This window comes from Triturus cristatus, chromosome 7 (assembly GCF_964204655.1).
Source record: "Triturus cristatus chromosome 7, aTriCri1.1, whole genome shotgun sequence".
Classification (NCBI taxonomy): Eukaryota; Metazoa; Chordata; class Amphibia; order Caudata; family Salamandridae; genus Triturus; species Triturus cristatus.
This window is the reverse complement of record NC_140590.1, coordinates 66454914-66476704: the sequence shown is the minus strand read 5'-3', so window position 1 is coordinate 66476704 and position 21791 is coordinate 66454914. Positions and strand designations below refer to the sequence as shown.

General features: G+C 46.6%; 1 protein-coding gene across 2 annotated transcripts in view; it reads right to left on the bottom strand.

The window, feature by feature from the left end:
• The window catches only part of XRCC1 (X-ray repair cross complementing 1), a 297807-nt gene extending 285680 nt beyond the window's left edge, over nt 1–12127 (bottom strand). The window contains exon 1 of one of the 2 annotated variants that reach the window (XM_085615657.1): nt 11516–12127. In XM_085615657.1, the coding sequence (XP_085471783.1) occupies nt 11516–11566 (51 nt within the window). In that variant the 5' untranslated portion in view covers nt 11567–12127. The remainder of the gene's footprint in view (nt 1–11515) is intronic. The other variant, XM_085615656.1, reaches the window with a different exon arrangement.
• Between the last annotated feature and the right edge of the window lie 9664 nt (nt 12128–21791).

The following is a 21791-nucleotide window of genomic DNA, read 5'->3' as shown; positions in this document are numbered from 1 at the left end:
CCTAAATACCGTATTTAGGGGGCGTTTTAGGGGTCTTGAGGTCATTGGCTACTGACCTTAGGGTGACTACACCCTTGGTGTGCTCACCCCACGTGGGGGAGTGAGCACAATTCCTAGTCCTGATTGGGGAGTGCCTGCCATCTGCAAGATGGCGAGGACTGGAGAGTGGGCTTCACCTCGCCTCCCCCACCTGCGGGGTGGAGTTGGCAGAGGTGGACACACCTCCTGTGCTGGCTAGTTTTTCCTAACAGTCTTCCCGCCGAAAGGAAGGGGAGACAGGAAGTGGCCCTGCTCCCGAAAGCTGGGGGTCGCATTACAAAGGCTGCCAGGCCTTTGAAGCTCCCCTGCCACAGATGGCTCTTGCTGGCCTGGGGGAGGTGTGAACACCTCCGCCCAGGAAAGGCTTTTTTTCTGGGCTCAGGGAGCGTAGGCTCCTACCCTAGGGTTCCAGAGACCTGTCTCGTGGTGGCAGGCTGGTGTGTACCAGTCAGGGAACCCACCAGAGGCTGGTCGTTTTTCAGGGGGCATCTCTGAGATGCCCTCTGTGTGCATTTTTCATTAAACCCCACACTGGCATCAGTGTGGGTTTAATGGGCTGAGAAGTTTGATACCAAGCTTCCCAGTTTTCAGTGTAGCCATTATGGTGCTGTGGAGTTCATAATGACAAGCTCCCAGCACCATATACTCTTAATGGAAGCACTGCACTTACAATGCCTAAGAATGGACTTATACACTGTAGGGGTACAGGGCCATTCACCTGTACCCTCACCACTGGCATAGGACACCCAGCTAGAGGGGTGACTGGTCTATGCCAGGGCAGTGGGTTGTAGGCATGGCACAGATGTGTGCCATGTCGACTTTACTTTGTTCTGCACCAAAACACGCAGCCTGCAGAGGCAGTGTGTGTGTAAAGGTACAGGACCTCTAAGGGTGGCACAATAAGTGCTGCAGCCCTTAGGGGTCTTCCCTGGTCACAGTGCCCTGGGTACCTGTGGTACCATTTACCAGGGACTGACCTGTGGCCAGAGATGCCAATTGGGTTAATTTGGGGGAAAGAACACAGGCCCTGGGAACCTGATTGGCAAGGACCCAGGGCACACCAAGAAAAGGTGCATCAGTAGTCTGGCAAAAAGTGTGGGGGGGGGGGGGGGTTACTGCAACAGAAACCCACTTTCCTACAAAATGGAAACGTAAGTGGAGTCGGTTAAACAGAGTGCTAGTGACTGAGAAAGGAGGACATGAAATTCTTAAGCCTGAGCACCGCCGCTTGAATGGCGGCAAACACAACTTTCAATGTCCGAAGCGTTGCCAATCGCAGGGATGGCTTCAGTGTCTGTCTGCTATTGCGGATGGTAGCTGCATTGCCGGGGAGATGTCAGTGGGCTCTGCCTCATTAGGTATGGTTGAGGCTGGCTGACAAATGTCCCTATTCTGTCCCTTAGTCTGGCATAAGTCTTCACTAAGAAATATTTATAACCAGTAAACAAACCCATAGTTTCACTCCAAGGATCCACATGGGTGGGGCGTGCATGCTGTTCGGGCTCAGCCTTGGATACCCTCATTGATTTTTTTGACTGGAACGTGTGCGTTTGCGTCTACATATATTTACAAACATTTTTTTTTTAAAGAATCTTTTTATTAAACCAAAGTCAGCATTATGTTGTCATAATTTGGAATGAATTACATGTTCACATTAACATTTTCAATCTTACGTGCATTCCTTATTATAACGCAATTGACAGAAATCCTAAATCCCTGTCCGCCCAGTGCGTAGGTGTCCTACTGCCCCCCAAACCCTCTGTAGTCTTCCCACCTTTGCCATATTTTACCCCATTTCTTAGGGCAGCCTCGGCTTTCATAAATCGTTAGTTAGGCCGCACTGCACCAGTCCAAATTACAAACATTTTTAGCTTCATTAGTCTTTCCGTGGTGGTAAAGACTGCTTTTGTGCAAACACATGAAGCAGGAAAAAAAGCAAATAGATTTACCAAACTCTCGTCCTGCTAATCACACCAGTGTGTGCGCCTGTATGCTGCAATCCCCTTTTTCTAAATAAAATGTAAACAAAATAAATTTTAAAAAACACAACAATCAATGGCTGTGAGTTTGTCTTACCATGCCGTAAACAGCTTACGGTCTTTTGCAATATTTGTTCTACATAATTCCTATGTTGAAAATGGTTAGATCGAGCAGCAGCATGTTCTCATTACGGAATAACAAAACACAAGAGAATAAATCAATACATTGATTTAAATGGAAATATTGAAGAGTTGGAACCCACGCTAATAGAGTACCTGTTTACTATTTGCTACTGAGAAGTGCCAGTACTCCCCTATTGAAAGTAGTGCCACCCTCATGAGAATTGCAGGCACTCTTCCAAATTTCAGAAATGCATGTACTCTGTACGAGGGAGAGGCTCTTGAATATTTTGGGGAATCACGTTTTAAGAGAGAGAAGTTCAAATAGCATGCTTTTCCCTCCAAGCCACCACAGGTCTCCTGCTTAAATAATAAGTGTTGGCATGTATGGGTACTTGACTTTGAGTTACCCAAGCAATTGGTAAACCATATGAATAGTGTTGGAGCACTAGATCTTCTTATGCTGCTCTTCATAGGTGGTATCCCTAGTTAGGAGCTTACTCTTCAAGCTCGATCTTCAAATGGTTGCCTCAGAACACCAGAAAACCATCACAAAAGCACTAATCACCAGCAGGATGGACTACAGCAACACTCTCTATTCCGGAATATGCAAACAACTCCTACACAGACTCTAGACCATCCAGAATGCAGCCGCAAAACTCATACTCTACCTCCAATGCTGCACCCACATCACACTGCAACTCAGGAAGCTTCACAGGCTCCCCATTCACAAGTGGAACCAATTCAAACTTCTAAAGCATGCATACAAAACCCTACACAGCACAGGACCAAAATACCTGAACAGCCGCATACACTTTCACCAACCCACCAAAAACCTACACTCTATCTCACACACACACACAGACACACAAGACCCCATCTCCAAAAGCAAAACAAGAAGACCTCCCTCAACACAAAGCCTCCTCCTCACTTATTATTAAAATGTCCTCGGTCTTATCTCACAGTCTCCACTCAAAACTACTTGATGTTTTGAGCCGGGGGTAAGCTATCCAGTGTTAGCAAAGTGATAGTATATAAACCTGCTTTTTAAAAACTGTGATTAACAAACAAGCAGGTAAAGCTGTAAGACTAAGTAGTGACAGTTATTTATAATTTACCAAGGAATTATCTTGCTTGCCCAACTCTCTTATCCTCCAGTAACAAAATCAGACATAGTTCCTAATTTAAAATCATTTTACATTTGTTCCCTGTGTAATATACAGCCAAAAAGTCCACTACTCGTAGTGACTGTGAGGAGGAGTCCATATAGTCCTAATGGCAAGTCTTCCAAAGGGACACTTAGTTCTTGCCAAATCAAGTTAACAAAGGTTCCTGTGCAGCTTTGAATCAATAACGAGATTTAAGGAAATTTAAGCAAAATTCTGCTTTGTGAGACCCAACTCGAGGCACACTTGCAAAGCAAATTTCAGTAAGCAGAAAGTTAGTCGGTTTATTTTAGCAGTTTACCGGTCTAAATATTTTTTACGCTTTTCCTATCATAATTTCACTCCCATAGGTTAAGGTAGGAATTAGCTTAGCAGTAAAGATTTTTAGCAAAGAGCCACAAGTGAAACCTTTCGGAAACCTTAATAGTATTCCATAAGCAAAGGTTAGAGAGCACGCTTCAGCATTCATTTGGGTGTTTGCTGATTAAATTTGCCTTTGCTATCTACAATAACCCAAAAGTACTTATACGAATTTTCATTTTATACAGAATTCCCATTTATACTCCAGATGCCAGTTTTTTAAGTCTTGCCTTAGCAGCGCATGCACTGTCTCTGCAAGACATGCTGTATTCACTCTATGGGCTTAAAAGCCCATCGCTTTTGATTTATTAATTAGACTGTTGTTTGCAAAAGTTGTTAATCTTGGTTATATATCCCTCCTTCCTAGGTCTTGCTCACTTACATGGGGCTTGTGCCTATTGCTTGTATCCTTTCACTTTAGTGTATTTAGCATTGTGTGTCAGGACCACTTTTTTCGTTGCAAAGCGCCCATGTTTTAGGGAAGTTCAATTTTCTTTTGTCGTATTGCTGCTAAAGCTTATGGGAGATGCGTTCCAAGAGCTAAAAAAAAATGCTTTATTTATTTAGCTAGGCTTTCCATGTTAACGGTGTTTTATTAATTTATGTGCTGTTTTTTTTTTTTTAAAAAGGTACATAAATTGTTTTGATGGTAATTATTAAAAATATTGTTTTTGCTTCAAACGTATTTATGTGCTTCCTTTTATTATGTTTTTATGGATTATTTCAGGTCCAGTCTGCCCTGCCTCATCGCCCCATTAAAAGCCTCCTGAAATAGGTAGCATTGGCATTGTTCCCCGTGCACTAACCTATTTTTACCCTAGATCATCGGTGTTTCCCCTCTCTGCTCCATCTAAGCAACCCTCCCTATTGCCCATTCCACCAGGCACATACAGGCCGAACCACTTTTTGGGCCCCTCACACACCCAACAAATTACTGATCCTTTTGGGTGGCACTATATCCCTCCTAGTTTTAATAGGAATTCTAGCAGAGGAGGTGTGAGAGCGAAGCCTTCTAATCCTTTAGTGTTGTCGAACAGGTTTGAAGCCTTCTCTAGTCTGGCTGATTGTGATTGAAGGTTAAAGCCCCATCGGGGCGGCGGGGGACCAATAGGATTATCTTGCCTTAAGAACGTCGTTTGTGAGAGGAGTATGGAAGTCCACGGAGCTGTTCCCGTTACTACAGGACTTACAACTATAAGTGGACTTGCTAGTCGCGGGAACGTACCCACCCCTCTCTCTACCCCCTTGGTCAACAGTACTGTAATCCCCTTGATGATAGACCATCTAGTCCAACCAGAACCTATAGGTATTCAAACCATGTTGGACATGGATAGGCCTGCAGCTACACCCTCAGTTTTAAAATTGGAAGATAATGAAGCTCTACACCTAGTTTCTTGGAACGTGGCGGGTCTACAAAGAAAGCTGGTTTTGCCTGAATGGAATGTCTTCATCGAACAATTCGATGTATGCATGTTTCAGGAAACATGGAGTGCTTCTCCATTATATAAATCGGGATACACCACTTTTTTTATACCAGCCCTGAGTAAAGGCAGGGGTAGACCAGCTGGGGGTCTGCATGTATGGATTAAGATCGCCCTGAACCTTAAAATATCTATCCATGACTCCGGATGTTGTGACATCCAACATATCTCCTTTGAGGGGGGAATTAGTAGGATTGACCTATTTAATGTCTATGCAAGAGGCACCACAGGGGACACAAACTCAAGTACTTTATCTATTTTAGATCAGACGTTAGTAGCTTGCCCCCCCTCCTCTAAAATTATAGTGGGAGGGGATTTTAATTGTACTTTTGAACCCCTAGATGGTGACGATCCCTTGGGTATAGAGGAAGTGGACTCCAGATGGGGTATCCCGACCCTGTCTTTGCCCACAATCAAGAAATGGTCTCCGAGGGTTATACAGATTAACTCCCTTACCGTAGAACATAACCTCAGGGCTCTTAATGGTAGGACCCCTTCTGACCTTGACGGGGCAATGACCTTTAATAGGTTAAGCAGCCCGTCAAGAATTGATTACATCTTATTAGACGTGGAATTATGGTGTGACCTAGTAGATATGGTGGTGACCCCTTCACAGGACAGTGACCACAATCCCCTATGCATGTCGATAATATGGGGAAGGCGGAACACCACAGAGAGGATATTGCACCCGAGGTCTACTAAGGAGGTGATACCTTTCCAGGGAAATCGAAGACTTAAGTGGGAGAAGGTTCAAAGACACAGGCTCACAATTTGACAAAAATCAGGACGCTTGTCGAAGACCTGAGTATAGAAATGGGAGTGTTTGATCCGGACCTAGCGCCTGCACAGGGCACGTTTTTTGCTCAGGCGTACAATAGTTTAACAGAGAAAGTTGGGGAATTCTTTCTCGTAAAAGGTAATAATAAGGTCAAGAGTGGTGGCAGGGTTAACAACAAAGCTATATCGAATAATCCCTGGTACACGGCGCATTGCAAAGCTTCAAGAAATGAGATTAGAATTGCCTTGCGTGAAAAGAATCAACTCCGGGTTAGTGTAGCCAGGAAAGAATACGCTAGGGCCTTGGAGCAAGCAAAACGTGTATGGGAAGAACAACACTGGCAAGACCTCAAGACAGCTTCTAACGGAAAGAATTCCTTGCTGTTTTGGGATCTGATTAACAAAGCCAGGTTGAATAGCTCTCGCCCCTTAGATAACCATATAACAGGTCAGCAATGGCATTCCCATTTTTCTTCAATTTACGGTGGCCCTGAAACTACCAATACCCCCACTGTTTATGCCCACAATGTCTACCCCATGCTCCCGGTCAGGGAACCCTTTTTGACATCTGAGGTGCTGCTAGCTATTAGTCATCTTACCCCTAAGAAAGCAGCAGGCCCAGATGGGATACCTGGTGATCTCCTCATGGAGGCCCCTGAGTTATGGGCCAACCTCATTGCAAAAATAATGAACCTCATCTCCCATGGTTACCCTGTCCCAGTTTCGTGGAAGGGAGCGGAGGTAATCACCGTCTTTAAGAAGGGTGCCAGAGACGACCCTGCCAACTATAGACCAATCAGCTTGATTGATGTGCTACAGAAGGTGGTTGGCAGGGTAATTATATCTAGGGTCGGCACCTGGATGGAAGAATTGCATGTGTTGTCACATCTCCAAGCAGGGTTCCGGCAAAAGGTGGGCACGATGGACCAGGTTTTTCGCTTTTCCGCGATCTATTGGAAGTCGGTTACTATCAATAAAGGTAGTTTATACCTGGCATTCATAGATCTTCGGATGGCCTTTGACCTGGTACCACGTGAGAGGCTGTGGGAGGTCTTGAAGAATATGGGGTTTCCTGGTCCCCTCCTAAGTTTAATTGTGCATCTCCACGAGGGGAATTATGCCAGGATCAGGTGGGGTACCCAAGGGGAATTAACTGAAAAGATCCCCGTGAAGAGGGGTGTACGCCAGGGATGTGTCATGGCACCTACGCTGTTCTCTCTTTTTGTGAATGGAGTGGTGGATTATTTAAGAGAAGAATCGGCTGATGCTCCATCCCTGGCAGGAGTCAAAATCCCTACACTCCTCTTCGCCGACGACACTATTTTAATTTCTAAGTCGCCGTCCGGCTTACAAAAGCTCTTGAACCGATTTAGTGCATTCTGCTCTGATAGAGGTCTCACTATCAATACTCTAAAAACTAAGCTCATGGCTCTAGCACCTTCACCCCGATTTAGAAATAATCTTTTACTTAATGGAGAGCCCTTGGAGCAGGTAGACTCATATGACTATTTGGGCATCAGGGTTAATAGTCGCATGAGCTGGAAGGATCACTTGGCTAAAATGATGTTAAATTTTAAAAGAACATCTGGGGCGGTTATGAGTGAATATCGCAAATCTAACAGCAAGCCCCTTTCACCGCTCCTAACCATTTATGAAGGCCAAGTTCTCCCGTCCGCTCTATATGGCTCAGAATTATGGGGGTTTGAAAATATTGCAGAGCTGGATAGGGCTGAAAATAAGTTTTTGAGAGACGCAGTAGCCCTCCCAGTCTCCACTCCCCTAATTCCTCTAAGGGCTGACATGGGCAGGCGCCCCCTTAAGGATTTAGTGCGCTTACGCCCGTTACTTTTCTGGGTTCGTCTGCGCAGGACAAGGGAGCTCCTGGATTACGCTGCTGCCCTAGATGAATTAATCCAGCTAAACACGAATAATAGGATTAAGTGGCTGAGCAACTTGAAGCGGTTGGTGGTGCTCCTGGGTTTGAGCGACTCATGGGCAAACCAATCACCTCCGCCCAAGATGGTGATTAAAAAGCTCTACTGGAATCTAGTACAGCAGGAGACACTCTCTAGCAGTTGTGTGGGCTCACTTACTGAGCGCTTCTTGTCCTTTAAGTGGTCATGGTGCTTTGAACCCTTCTTGGATTACATTGAGCAGCCCTTAGATCGATCTCTTTACCTGAAGGTTAGATTCGGGATCCTCCCAGTAAATGATTATACCTCGGGGTGGAAAAATAATGTCGGCAAAATGAGCTCATGTCCTGGCTGTGCAGCCCCTACTGAGTCAGTGGCACATTTCTTTTTTGCTTGCCCAGCATATAGGGTTGCTAGGAGGATCTGGCTAAAGCCACTATGTAAGAATATGGGTGTTAGATGCCACGCATCGGCCTTGCGGATACTTACCACCGATACCTCTTCGATAGCCATGGTCTGTGGAGTCGCAAAATTTTTGGGCAACGCTTGGCGCTCCCGCACGAGGTGCTGTAAAACCCATTCTGAACTACTTATTAGTTCTGAACCACTTATTAGTTAAGAGTATTTGGTTAGGATGCTCATCATGTTGGCTTGCGACTGTACTTACCCTCAATGGTCTAATGCCAATTGTGTTTTATCTATCTTTTGTTTCGAATTTTATACTGTATTGTGTTATTAACTGCTCTTTTATGATGAATTTCATCGAATAAAGAATTTTCACGACTCATTAATACTTTCATAATTGCTTGAGTTTGCACAGCTTTACCGGCCCTCGTGAGGCGCTGCATCCATTACGTGTCATTTATTCTGACCCAGCATGTTCTGTTGTCTTCTTATGTTGTGTTGTTCATAAAGCTTTAAAATGTGTTTATGTGTAGTCGGTGATACTTTCAAAAGCGTTTTGTAAAAAAAATAAACATTTGCTTTGCAAGGCTTGCTTATTTTAGTGTTACGTTGTAATGTGAGCGTTGTGTTTGCCATCTTCGTGAAGCTGCCTTCATTTCCCATCCCGTCCCTCTCCAATCCTCATCTCAGCTCCCACCCTGTGCCTGTTCCACCGTATCGTGTATGTTTTCTCTTCCCCCGATCTGCACGTGCCCTTTTCTTGCACCGAGCATATGCCCCTCTCCCTGGCAGGAGGCAAACATTTAAGGGCCAGGGCTGGCTTTCTTCCTTCCTTCCCCCAGCGGCAGCTCCCTCATAGGTAGGGTTGGATTTACATTTAATCACAGGTACATCCCAGAGAAATGCGGTCACACTTCAACCTTCTGTTGGTCCAGCATTCTGAGCTGCCTGCCTCCTGGCATTGCAGAATGATACTTCTTGTTGTTTCTACTCTCCCCATGTGCTTGGTACCACCACCTCAACCCTTCCCCACCCTGCAGCTCCTACTTCTAAACAATAACAGCACTCCTTGACTAGTAAGCAGCAGGAGGAAACTGTACCTAAGGCCACTTCAATAACACAAATGGAAACTACAGAACTAGAAGAGATCCCTGAATAAAGCTCATACTCCTAGTGACCTCACCAGAGTATGGCTAGATTTACTTTTCTGGCAATGGCCAAGCGTTGTGCAGGTACAAGCTTTAAAAACCTCTTGCTCCCATTTGTTATTCGTAGTGCTTACTGCCACAGATCAGTGGCTTCACACTGCTTGAGGAAACAAGGGCTGCTCACACGTAAACCCACAAAGGCAACATAGCTGCCAAGCTGTAACATGGGCCAACCCAGTCAGTATTTTTAGCTAACTCAGCATGCTAGAATTTAAGGGGGAGGGGAATACCCAAGACAAACAAACCAAAACTACAAGTCCCAAAATCAAAATGTTTTTTTGGCTAAAAAGCTAGGACTATTTGAAAATATCACATAAACCTGTTGCAGGAGTTTGATTACTTATAGTACGCTATCCAAACTCATTCTGAAACTGAGTGCGCAACTCTATTGGAAAATATTTTTTTAAAATCAGTTGACACCCCAGCTAAAGTACAAGTTACAAATGTGTTTCTCCACCACTCTCACCACCCATATTGTGCAATGCATAACTCAAAAGAACTATTGCACTATACATTAATCTCTGCTGCAGAAACATCGGCCCAGCAAACTTTCCCTAAAAGCATGCTTGTTCTAAATGCATTTCGTGGCACCAAGAACCATTGAGTGGCCATGGTACCCTGCTCATTCCATGCTACCAACATCAGGCTCCTTATTCTGTGCAACGCTAATAACACAGGGTGTTGTGACTACAACCACAGAGCTGGCAATGCTGCCCAGTTCATCTGTCTCGGGCATTTTATGGCACTGGATGCAGACACTAAAGACAGATTCTTCTCTCACAGTTACACATTCTGTCCACTGTAGTGACCGCTGCACCCATCTTGGCCTTTCAAGGCACACAAACAGGAAATGCTCCTTCTAACTCGCCCCATCTTTGCTCTCACAGACAACTCACTATTTCCACGTGTGACTTTAGCAAGACACGCCACCCTTCTAAATATGTGACTGTAAACATTTCACCACATTACATACTGCAACTTTCACTATGTTTACGTTTGCACTGAGAGACTGGGCACCGACAAAGCCAATAGCTCTCGGTTTTCAAAATAATAATATGCATTGTCCAGCTCGAAGTAGCCGCAGATAATTACTCCTGCACAACTGGTATCATGTGCTCACCGCATACACAAAACACACTCTGTAAATAGTGTATCTTGAGCTCAGTGCATCCGGACACAGACTGTAAACAAAGCATTATTCATTAGGTGCTCTTAGTGCAGCCGGGCATAGGCCGCACACACACTGGAATAGCGCACCCCAACACACACTGTAAATAAAACAGTGTAGTAATTGCATAACTCTTCAATACCTGGTGGCACAGCACGAAGTGTAATGTGCTGCATGGCTACAAACTGATACGGTCCAATAGGCGAGACCTATTGGCTAGGCCAATGCTTGTTTTCTTTTGTCTCAGGCACTCCACAAGACTGTATGTGTTTCACAGCAGTTTATCATCTTCTCTCCTTCCTGCTACGTGATGCTCTCTCTCGCCGCCAACAATCCCCCCCTCTGGTACGAGATTACATCTAAGCGGGGCTGATCATCCCCCAAACACTGAATAAGAAAGCAACATTAACAAATGATTTGGTTCGTCCTTGCTAGCACCTCTCGCTAAAACCCAGGTGCCTGCAAAGATGCACCAATTCCGGGTTTCGGGGAGACCATTATCATTATAGACTGAAAAATTACTCTACCATACACGGGTGGTTCTTTACTCTGAGTATGCAAAGCATTCTCTCAAATTGTTTTAAGGGAGGAGAGGCTGGTAAATAATTAGCATGTGTAAAACAATGCACGCGTTCCCTGATAACACATGTTTTGCTACTTTCAGTATCAACCAACTGTCACTTCCAACCTATTCAAAGCCAAATCGTAGGATGTCAGCAATATTTTGTGTCCAACTACATGTGTCAGTTTCATTAGGAGTGGTATGTGCTATAAAATGCAATTACAATACATGAGATATGCAAATGTCACAAATGGGGGCACTGCAAACACAGAAACTCCATGCATATGCACAATGAAACCTTGGCATATATGCCACGGCCAGTAGCTGTCATGCTTACTGTGTCCTCGCTGCTGCAGGAAACCACGTGCTTCACTTTGATCTCAGGCATCTTGTCTTGACTCCAGTCGTGCCCTCAGGGGCTCCTCAAATCAGAGTAGTTTTTAAAGCTGATCAGTGGCCTCTCCCAATCACTGCGTATAGCTCTTGTCACGAGCAGAGCCCATTAAAAGTCTCACTGCCCCACGGGCTCCTCGTCTGTGTCCCCTAATGACAGCACCTGTGTCTGCAGGCACCTAATGAGCCCCTGCAAGCACCACTGCAGTATCCCTCGGGGACCTCCGGTGCTTAGCCTGAGGCCACGGTACCCCCCAAATACACCAGAGAGGGCCCCCAAACAGTCCTTTCAAGGACACCCCCTCTTCGATAAACCCAATCCCCAGAGTCCCTAGGTTGTGTCTCTCTCCGACTCCCTTGTCCCTCAATGACCCCTTCAATGTGTGCTTCTGAGGTGCCCCAAGACCCCTCCACAGCCACGTTCATAGACCCCGGCTTTTGAGGCCCCTCCCTCCGTGCCTTCCCCTCTAAGCCCGCCTGTATCTCCCTCTTAAGCACAGAGCTTGTGCCTTCAGCACCCAAACAACGCGCTCCGGAAGCACAGACCATAGAGTGCAAGACCAGACAGACCGCCCGGACATAGAGTGCGACGCGCACGCGCAGAGAGTACGAGAGCGGCCAATCAGAAGAGGGAGGACTATACATTCTCCGAGCTCAGAAGTCCCAAAGCTACGTTTGCCAAGCACAAGATGGCCGCCTGTGCGGCTGCAAAGTGAGTCCGTGAAGTCTGGGTAATGTAGTTTATTAGCCGTACGTTTCTCAGGCTCTAGGTTAGTATAGCAGCCCTGACAAGTACCACGCCTCAGGGGTTAGGCTAACGCATGTTAGTGCTGAGAGACACATCATAGCACTAAAATGCATTAGTCCCGCATAGTTACAGCTCCCCTGTACTTCAGTGAGCCATAAGGTGCTATAATTAAACAAAAGCAGCTAGCCAGCAACTATGGTCGGGAGCCCACATCCTCTCCCCATGTTAGCATAATGCTGGTGTCCGCATCACAACACTAAAGTGCATTGGTCACGCTATTATGACACCCCCAACAACCCCATAAATCGTGCTGTACGAGGGGTTGCATTAAAACAATGATCGAAGTAACGAGTGTGCTGTCCAGAGAGTGACTCTCACTTGTTTATTCACAGCAATACTTTGTGGGAGCAACCAGTCTTTGTCTTGTGCCCTTTTTCTATTTCCGTGGCACAGTCTCAGCAGTTCTAGGTGATCAGCTCTGTCCCTCTGCTCATGTTCCTGCATGTGTCGGTTTTCAGGTCTCGCCTGAGGAAGCGCATGCGCTGCCTCAGGTGAGACATTTAGTATAAGGGATTTCAAAGTGCTACCAGCGCTTGCCTAACGCTTGCGTTCACGCGAGCGTGAACGTGCACAGCTGCCAGCTTTCAGTGTCCGAGGCACCAACTGGAGCGTGATTGCATTGCTTTCACTTTTGGCGGTGCTGCGCGCGCACCACTCGCGTGTTTGCCGGCACGCGCTCCCACCCCGGCAATGCTTGTTTGTCATTATGGTGGCTCAAATACAATGATTAGAAATCTTGCATGCAATGCAACAGGATTATATTCCCCTGGATCTGGAGGTTTCACCAAAAATGCTATTCTGTCTGTTTGTAGTTTTTGCATGATGCTACTCTATATAAAATCTCATCTATTTTGATTCTACTTGATTTACCCTAATCCTTTCACATTGTCGACCATTGTTCTTGCCATTTCTTCCTTCGTTATCACTAGAAAAATGTTGCATTTATTTACTTCTTATTTTTTATGTGCCCTCTTGTCTTATAAATGGCCTTACGTTACTTTGGCGCTGTCATCTAAATTTTACGTTTTCACTCTAAATATTCTACTTTCATTCTTATTTCTTTATTTAGAAGCAAGGCTCATGTTTATGAAGGCGATTCACAAATATGTTTTTTTTTCCTAATTATCTGCTTCTTTCCATAATAACATTTCAGCTTGATTGTCTTTGATTGTGTCCTGCTTGGCATCTTCTGTTTTTCAACCTGAAACCGAAGAAAACTGTGACCGCCTACTGTGACCGCTGACACCGCCGGACCTGGGGAGCCTTATCGGAGGGACATACCTGGCGGTGGGACTGCGAGGACCAGCCTGCATAGCGCGAACATCACCGCTGCAGCTGGGGCCTCTTCCCGCACACTCCTCCCATCAGCCCATCAGCGTACTTAAAGACTCGCGGCCCCCGCTTCGCGGGGGCCGCTCGCAGCAACCTTGCCTTCTGTGACCGCTGACACTGCCGGACCTGGGGAGCCTTATCGGAGGGACATACCTGGCGGTGGGACTGCGAGGACCAGCCTGCATAGCGCGACCATCACCGCTGCAGTTGGGGCCTCTTCCCGCACACTCCTCCCATCAGCCCATCAGCGTACTTAAAGACTCGCGGCCCCCGCTTCGCGAGCGCCGCTCGCAGCAACCTTGCCTACTGTGACCGCTGACACTGCCAGACCTGGGGAGCCTTATCGGAGGGACATACCTGGCGGTGGGACTGCGAGGACCAGCCTGCATAGCGCGACCATCACCGCTGCAGCTGGGGCCTCTTCCCGCACATTCCTCCCATCAGCCCATCAGCGTACTTAAAGACTCGCGGCCCCCGCTTCGCGGGCGCCGCTCGCAGCAACCTTGCCTACTGTGACCGCTGACACTGCCAGACCTGGGGAGCCTTATTGGAGGGACATACCTGGCGGTGGGACTGCGAGGACCAGCCTGCATAGCGCGACCATCACCGCTGCAGCTGGGGCCTCTTCCCGCACACTCCTCCCATCAGCCCATCAGCGTACTTAAAGACTCGCGGCCCCCGCTTCGCGGGAGCCGCTCGCAGCAACCTTGCCTACTGTGACCGCTGACACTGCCGGACCTGGGGAGCCTTATCGGAGGGACATACCTGGCGGTGGGACTGCGAGGACCAGCCTGCATAGCGCGACCATCACCGCTGCAGCTGGGGCCTCTTCCAGCATACTCCTCCTCCTGCTGTCGTCAGCATTCAAAAGCCGACACGCCCTTACGCGCTAGCGGAACGCGCGCGGGACACAGCTCGGGGCGAAGACCGGGCAAAGAGTGGGCCGTTTGAGGCCATTCGAGATCGGACAAGATAGGGATTGGGCCCCCCCTCTCGGTCCTCGCCTCCTCCTCTGTATATTTCGCGTACCCCGCTTTGGACCATGGCCGCTAGAGAGACGAGGAGTAAGTCCACATTGACTGCTGGGATGCCAAAAGGAACTTTGGACACTTATTTCGCTAAAGCAGGCTATCTCCTTATTGATGAAATTTCTATCCTAGAAAGACGCATCTCACAAGAAATCGAGTGGGTAAGGAGATCCTCTTTGGGACCCCTTGCATACGCAACCACACCTGAACAAAGATTAGAATGTATAACCATCAGATGTTGGGGCCAGGGGGATAAATGGTACATCCGGTGCTGCTGATCCGAGTGGTTCCTTCACTCCTAATACTGATTGTGATTCTCCTGCCCCAGTAGAGTTTAGTATATTACCTCTACCACTACCCAAGCCCCCCCCACCCACACCCGCACCCAATGTGACCCTGTCCAATACGGATGGAATTACTCCCAGGGCTCATCGCTCTTTGCAGACAAAGCAGGGGGTGAGGGAGGTAGCTATCCCAAAAAGGAAAAGAAGGGAACAAAATAATGGAGGGAGAAAGTCTAAAATCGCTAAGAATACCCCCTTGTGCGAGACTAAGAAAAACGGCATAGCTAGCAAGGGGCCAAATTTGCCACCGCAAGTAAGGGTACCACCCTCCCTTACATCAGGGCAGACCACCCTTGGTACAATTGCTGTTTCGGGGGAGGAGGACATCACTCTCTCTGACATTCGCGCTCTCATGAGGATAATGCTTGATCCCGTGGAAGCGCGTTTAGCAAAGATAGAAATTTCTCTAGTGAACATCGGAAAAGAAATCGTACACTTAGCAGATGCCGCCAAAAAAGACAGCCAATGTAGGGGGGGAGGGCCTAGCAACAGTGGCAAGAAGACCACAATAGTGCCCCCAGTAAAGGAAAGGGGCCTTGCACCCAAGCCTATACACACTCAACAGCCCATATTACAGGCTAATCCAGCAGCTACAACTTGCCCACGAAATGCAAGCCCACAGGAGAAGCCACCCGGCTCCTGCAGATGGGGAATTGGGCAATGGTAATAAACATAGGTTAGTCAACCTGCCTCCGGAGGCTAGTCCGTATACTGTCATTTTATCAGGTGTTCCTGAATTAAAACCATCCTCCCGGGAATCGGTTGAAGCCCTAAAAAATAAGGTAATCAATTGGCTCTCTACCAATAGGCACTTTCCTGAAGGAATACTAAGTGAGGTTCTCATGGTGAGAAGAGTCCCGTGGCTGGGTGGTACCAAGAAATCTATCCACGGAGACTGCGTCCTGGTTAACTTCAGGGACCCCATGACTGTCTCACATATATGTAGTTGGCCATATCGTGATAAGGGGACTTCTATTCAAGCGTTACCTTTATCATTTTTCTATCCACCCACAAGACACGAGCAGGAAGAGGAGGGTTGGGAACTTGTACACAGAAGAGGAGGGAGATGGGGTGCCAGAGAAAGAGGGAGCCCCCGCCCTCCCAGAGTACAGCACTACGATCACTTTTCTACTCATAATAGGTACAGCAACCTAGGTATGGTAGATTGACTGAATGAGACGGGGAGTGGGGATCCCAGAGGTCACATGGGTGCTCTTGCCATCATAATACGCCCAGCCATTTCTAGGGAGAAGGACAACCCAGAGGAGAATTACATTATTGGAGAGGCAGCTATAAGGCCTGCCTGCTCCCCATATACTGCAGGGGAGGAGACAGTGGCCAGCGATGGCAGTACAGACCCAAATTTACCTACTGAGAGTACCACCAGCCATTCTTTGAAGATAGTATCTTGGAATGTGGCGGGCCTGGGCAATAAATTGAACTGCCTGGAATGGAGTTCCTTTATTGAGGGCAAAGACATATGCCTGCTCCAAGAAACTTGGGCGAGAGAAGAAGTAAATCACACTGGCTTTGCTGCATTTTCCATAAACGCAAAATGGGGGGGTAGGGGGCAACCCTCGGGAGGACTTGCAATCTGGGTGGCTAGTGAGTTGGGATGTAGTGCCGCTGTTCTCCCACTAAGCAAGGAGGATATACTTGTTGTTTTGTTGGAATGGCCAAATTCACATAGTCTTTTGCTGGTAAATGTCTATTCAAGACCAGTAAACATCGCGCAAGAGTCGCGTACTATAGAGGAGCTTGCGGACGTCCTAAGAGAAATCCCGGAGGATACTCCTTTTTTAATAGGTGGTGACTTAAACTGCCACTTTGAGCCGCTCTCTGGTTTACTGGACGGTCTAGCTCAAGATGAGAATGCAATGTGGTCTGTACCTCCACTGGAAGCACAGGGCCCAAGAGCTTGGACACCCCTGGCTGTACAAATTACATCCTTAACCCTGAAATATGGCCTTCGGGCATGTAATGGACGGATAAAATCCGACATCCCTCCAAAACACACATATAATAGAGTGGGTAGGGAATCAAGACTTGATTACATCTTAGTCCCATTGGCGTTGTGGTCACTCATCAGAGACTTTCGGGTGATCCCAAGGGTCGATAGTGACCACAATGCACTGGAACTGGAATGGGACCACCCTGGTCTTGAAGCTAGGAGGGAACAGATGGTGAATCCAGAGGTGGATTATGGCCTTACGAACAATAGAAGAAGAGTGAAGTGGGAGAAACTAGCCTCTAACCCAGAGAAGATAGCCAGGCTGTATGCCCGGGTTATCCCCCCACTCAAAAAGGCCTACGCACTAACGGAGTTAGCCAGTACCCAGGACACATTTATATTGTGGGGGCTGTTGCATGAGGACCTCATCAAAGCGGCATCCGAAATCCTTTTCTCCACCCCAAAAAGGGCAAAAGGACGTACTGCTTGTCCTCTTTGGTACAACACCACATGCCGTAAGGCAAAATCTGATCTCCTGGCTTCAATAAAGGATGGGAAGGGGAGCGAGGAAATTAGGGCCAGGAGAACGGCATACAAGCGCTTGAATGGTCATCCAAAAAGCGAATGGGAGCATGAAAAATGGTTAAAACTTACTGGCTCCCTGGCATGTGGAGATTCTCGTAAATTCTGGCGCTATGTGAACACCGGGTCTGAGGAGTTGGCCTGTGCAATAGAGCCCAATATTTCAGCTAAGGCATGGCAAGACCATTTCCAGTCTCTATATAGTATAACTGATAGAACAAAGATTGATACTATTCAGCTGGTCAATGACTCCCCGAAAGGGGTTCCATTTACTCTATTGGAGGTCCGAGAGGCCATTGAACGACTCGCATCAGGCAAGGCACCCGGTTTAGATGGCCTGCCGGGTGATCTATTCAAACACGAACCGGACGTTTGGGCAACTTACCTACTGACATTGTGTAATTCCGTTTTGGGGGGTATGGAGGTGCCGGGTACTTGGCTGGGCGCAGAGATTGTCCCAATACTTAAAAAGGGATCGCCCCTGCTCCCAGCCAACTACAGACCTATCAGTCTTATCGATGTTCCTCAAAAGATTTTCGGAAGACTGATACTAAACCGCCTCCAGAACTGGATAGAGGAATGTGCCATTATGAGCCCTTACCAAGCAGGGTTCAGAGAGGGTGTTTCGACTACAGATCAGATTTTTCGATTGAATCTTTTATACTGGAAGACTGCGCTGATTGAGGGCGGCACCCTGTACACAGTCTTTGTGGACTTGCGTGCGGCCTTTGATCTAGTGTCAAGGGACAAATTATGGACTGTTTTAATGGAGTTAGGGGTTCCTGCTGACATCCTATTAATCCTGAGGAGATTACATCAGGGGAATTTTGCTAAGGTTAGGTGCGGCAGAAGGGGAGTTCTTTCAGATGGCTTCCCCGTCGACGCAGGGGTCAGGCAGGGTTGCGTGCTTGCACCGACCCTGTTCTGCCTCTTTGTCAATGGGGTTATAAACCATCTTATCGGGTTGAGCAACACCGACGCCCCTAAGCTAAACGGCCGCAGGGTGCCTGCTATTATGTTTGCAGACGACACCCTGCTGCTTTCCAAATCCCCTATGAGCATACAAAGGGTGTTGGATGGGTTTTCGAACTTTTGTGAGAAGCGTGGATTGGAAATCAACGCTTCCAAAACCAAGTATATGATCCTCAACCCGCCCTCCTCAACTCGCCCAAATCCCATGATTGGGTCCGTTAGATTAGAGAGGGTCACTACGTTTGACTATTTGGGGCTAACAATTAATCAAACCATGACATGGGATTCTCACCGAACCAAGGCAAACCTGAAACTGGTTCAGTTAACGGGTGCCATATGCAGGATGTTAAGTAGGTCAACCTACAAGCCATTTGGTCCCCCCCTCCAAATCTATAAAATACAGGCTAGAGGGGCTGCGGCCTATGGGGCAGAGATTTGGGGGCATATAGCTGCTCAGAAATTGCACATTTCGGAGAACAACTTTATAAGGCAACTGGCAGCATTACCGCCTAGCACCCCACTCCTCCCATTGAGACTAGACCTGGGCCTAAGACCTATCTCGGAGGAGTTGGGACTTAAACCCCTTACTTTTTGGCGAAAAATCTGGAGCACGCCCGAATTAGCCAATTATAGAGATGAGCTCACAGAGATCTTGCGCTTACCCAAACCGGTACAAATCCCGTGGTTAAACTACATTAAGCAAACATTTGAAATGCTAGGAAGACCAGAATTGTGGCTTAATCCGGGAAACGCATGTTCCAAGATCTCACGCAAATCTATTGCAAATGTTTATTATGAGCACAAGCTACGTGTCTCAATTGAGAGCACACTTGAGGGGTCCTTATCCAACCACTTCCTTGGATTCAAGGATTTATATCATCTAGAGCTCGTCTTTGATGATGTAGGTCCTCCAAATACTAGGAAGCTATACATGCAGTGGCGATATGGTACTCTTCCACTTAGGGATTATACGACTCGCTGGACCAAACCTCAGCTTCCGGCGCACTGCCCAGTATGTGCACATCTGCGAGAGAATGATCTGCACATTATATTTTTCTGTCCAGTCTATCAAAGAGCTAGGAACTATTGGCTTGTCCCTCTCCTTAAAAATGTTGGTTTTAGGCATTATCTTCCAGCTTATAGAATTTTAAAGACAGATTTATCTCCGTATATTGTATTTGCAGTCGCAAAATTCCGAACAGCAATGTGGCGTATTCGTAATCGTTGTATTAAGACTAGTATGGTTTTATGAATATCTTTGACGCTTTTTACTTAATTGTATTTTGATCTTTTTTAAATCTCAAGTGCAACTTTCTTATTGAGTATTGTATAAATTGTATAATTGTTGCATTCTTTTATGGCCTAAATTGACCGAAATAAAGACTATGATGATGATGATGGTATGCTCTTTTTCTTGTCTCTATAATTATATTGCCACCAGTTTCTGTTTTATTTTTTCCTGCTCAACTGTTTTTTTCAGTGTCTGCTCATACTGATGGTTTTGTCTTTAATTCATTTATGAATATATTTCTCTTTGGTTACTTCAGTTGAAAATGTTTTACCAAGTCCCATTTTATTTGCTATTTTGCCTCGGGACCCGTGTTTGCAGCAGCATGCTGCGTAGGAAGACGAATGTACAAAAATGAGCTTTACTGATATTCTTAGGGACTTTATCTGTATTTATATTGAAAAGGGGAGTTGCTTCAGAGTCATTAGGGTGCCTGTGCCTATTTTCTGTGGCAGTCCAACACTGGCCCCATCATGTAACTGAAAAGAGGGGTCATTCAAAAGGTATTAATATGGGATTTACCATCAAGAATGGTGGCCTGTTACACTGCACTCTCCTCATGGTCGACAAGCACATATGAACTTCTTTGGTCCCTTAGCATATGTCAGATTAATTCGACGTGCATCTGTCTGATCCATGCAATGCAATTCATTGAGCCAATCCGGATTAATTATTGGGCTTCCTCTCAAATCTATGCCGGGGGCAGCTACAAGAAGGGTCCTGACAAAGACCCCTTTGAATGCTCTTGAAACGTCAGTGATTTTTGTTTGCACTGACCTTACAAAATAGTAAAACTAAAAACAAGCATTGACAAAGCCAATAGATTTCGCCAATGCGAGACTCAGTGACTTTCTCAATGTTTTTTTAAAAATGTTCCACAGCAGCCCGTGCTGCAACATGGCTCAAAATAAATAAAAACAAAATGCTATGGCGTCCAGCATTGATGATGCCATAGCGCTTTGCTTTTATTTAATTTAAGCCATGTTGCACAACAGCCCGCGTTGCTGTACAACATCTTTAAACAAGCATTGGCATAGCCAATAGGTCTCGCCTTTGGGACCTTACAAATGTTTAGTTATCCAGCACAGTGTCCTTGGTGCAACAACATCAAGTTTTGCATGGCTAAACACTTATAAGGTCCCAAAGGCGAGACCTATTGGCTATGCCAATGCTTGTCTTCTTCATCCTTGGTTTAGGTTTATTATGCTTCCTAATCGGGCTGCAGGTTACGAGTGAGGTGAAAAATGCACCAGCACGGGAAGGGGCTTGGGATCTTTACTAAGAAGAAACTTGCAGAAGTAAGTGACCTGCAGTGATAAATGAAGATTGCCACCGCTATTTGGGACATTTGTGTAATAAAGGAGAATTAGTCCAGTAGCCGAGGAATTTGTTTTCCAAGTTTAATCCATAAATAGGCTACCGATGCCTGATGAAACGTTACAAGTGAATGGTGCACTAAAGAGAGTGGGGTGATCCGTTTCTCACCCTGCAGTGCTTTTGTTGAAACCTTCACAAAGCATGCCAAAATGCACAGAGACTGCAGTGAACCTCATTTCTCGGTCGCACTCTTCAAGGTGCCATTTCTGTGAACCTAACAATTATTTTGGGTACTGTGCCCCTTCAGACGATACATCTAAAGCAGCAGAGAGTGAGCCAGCAACAAAGACTGTGTTTCAAGATGTTTGAAATCATGTTATATTATTGCCATTGGATGGTACTTTCAGTCATTGTCTTCATCAGGCCTGGCAGAGTGCTCCAAGCGGAGGGATGTCGTGCGTGCGACCGACTTTGAGGAAGTCAGGTTGGTCACTCTCACAGTGTGTTCAAACTTCTGTAGCTCCGGCCTGCCTTAGCAGCCCTCCAGCACCACAACCCACGTGTGTGGAGGGCGGACTGCAGACAGGATGGTAGGCCT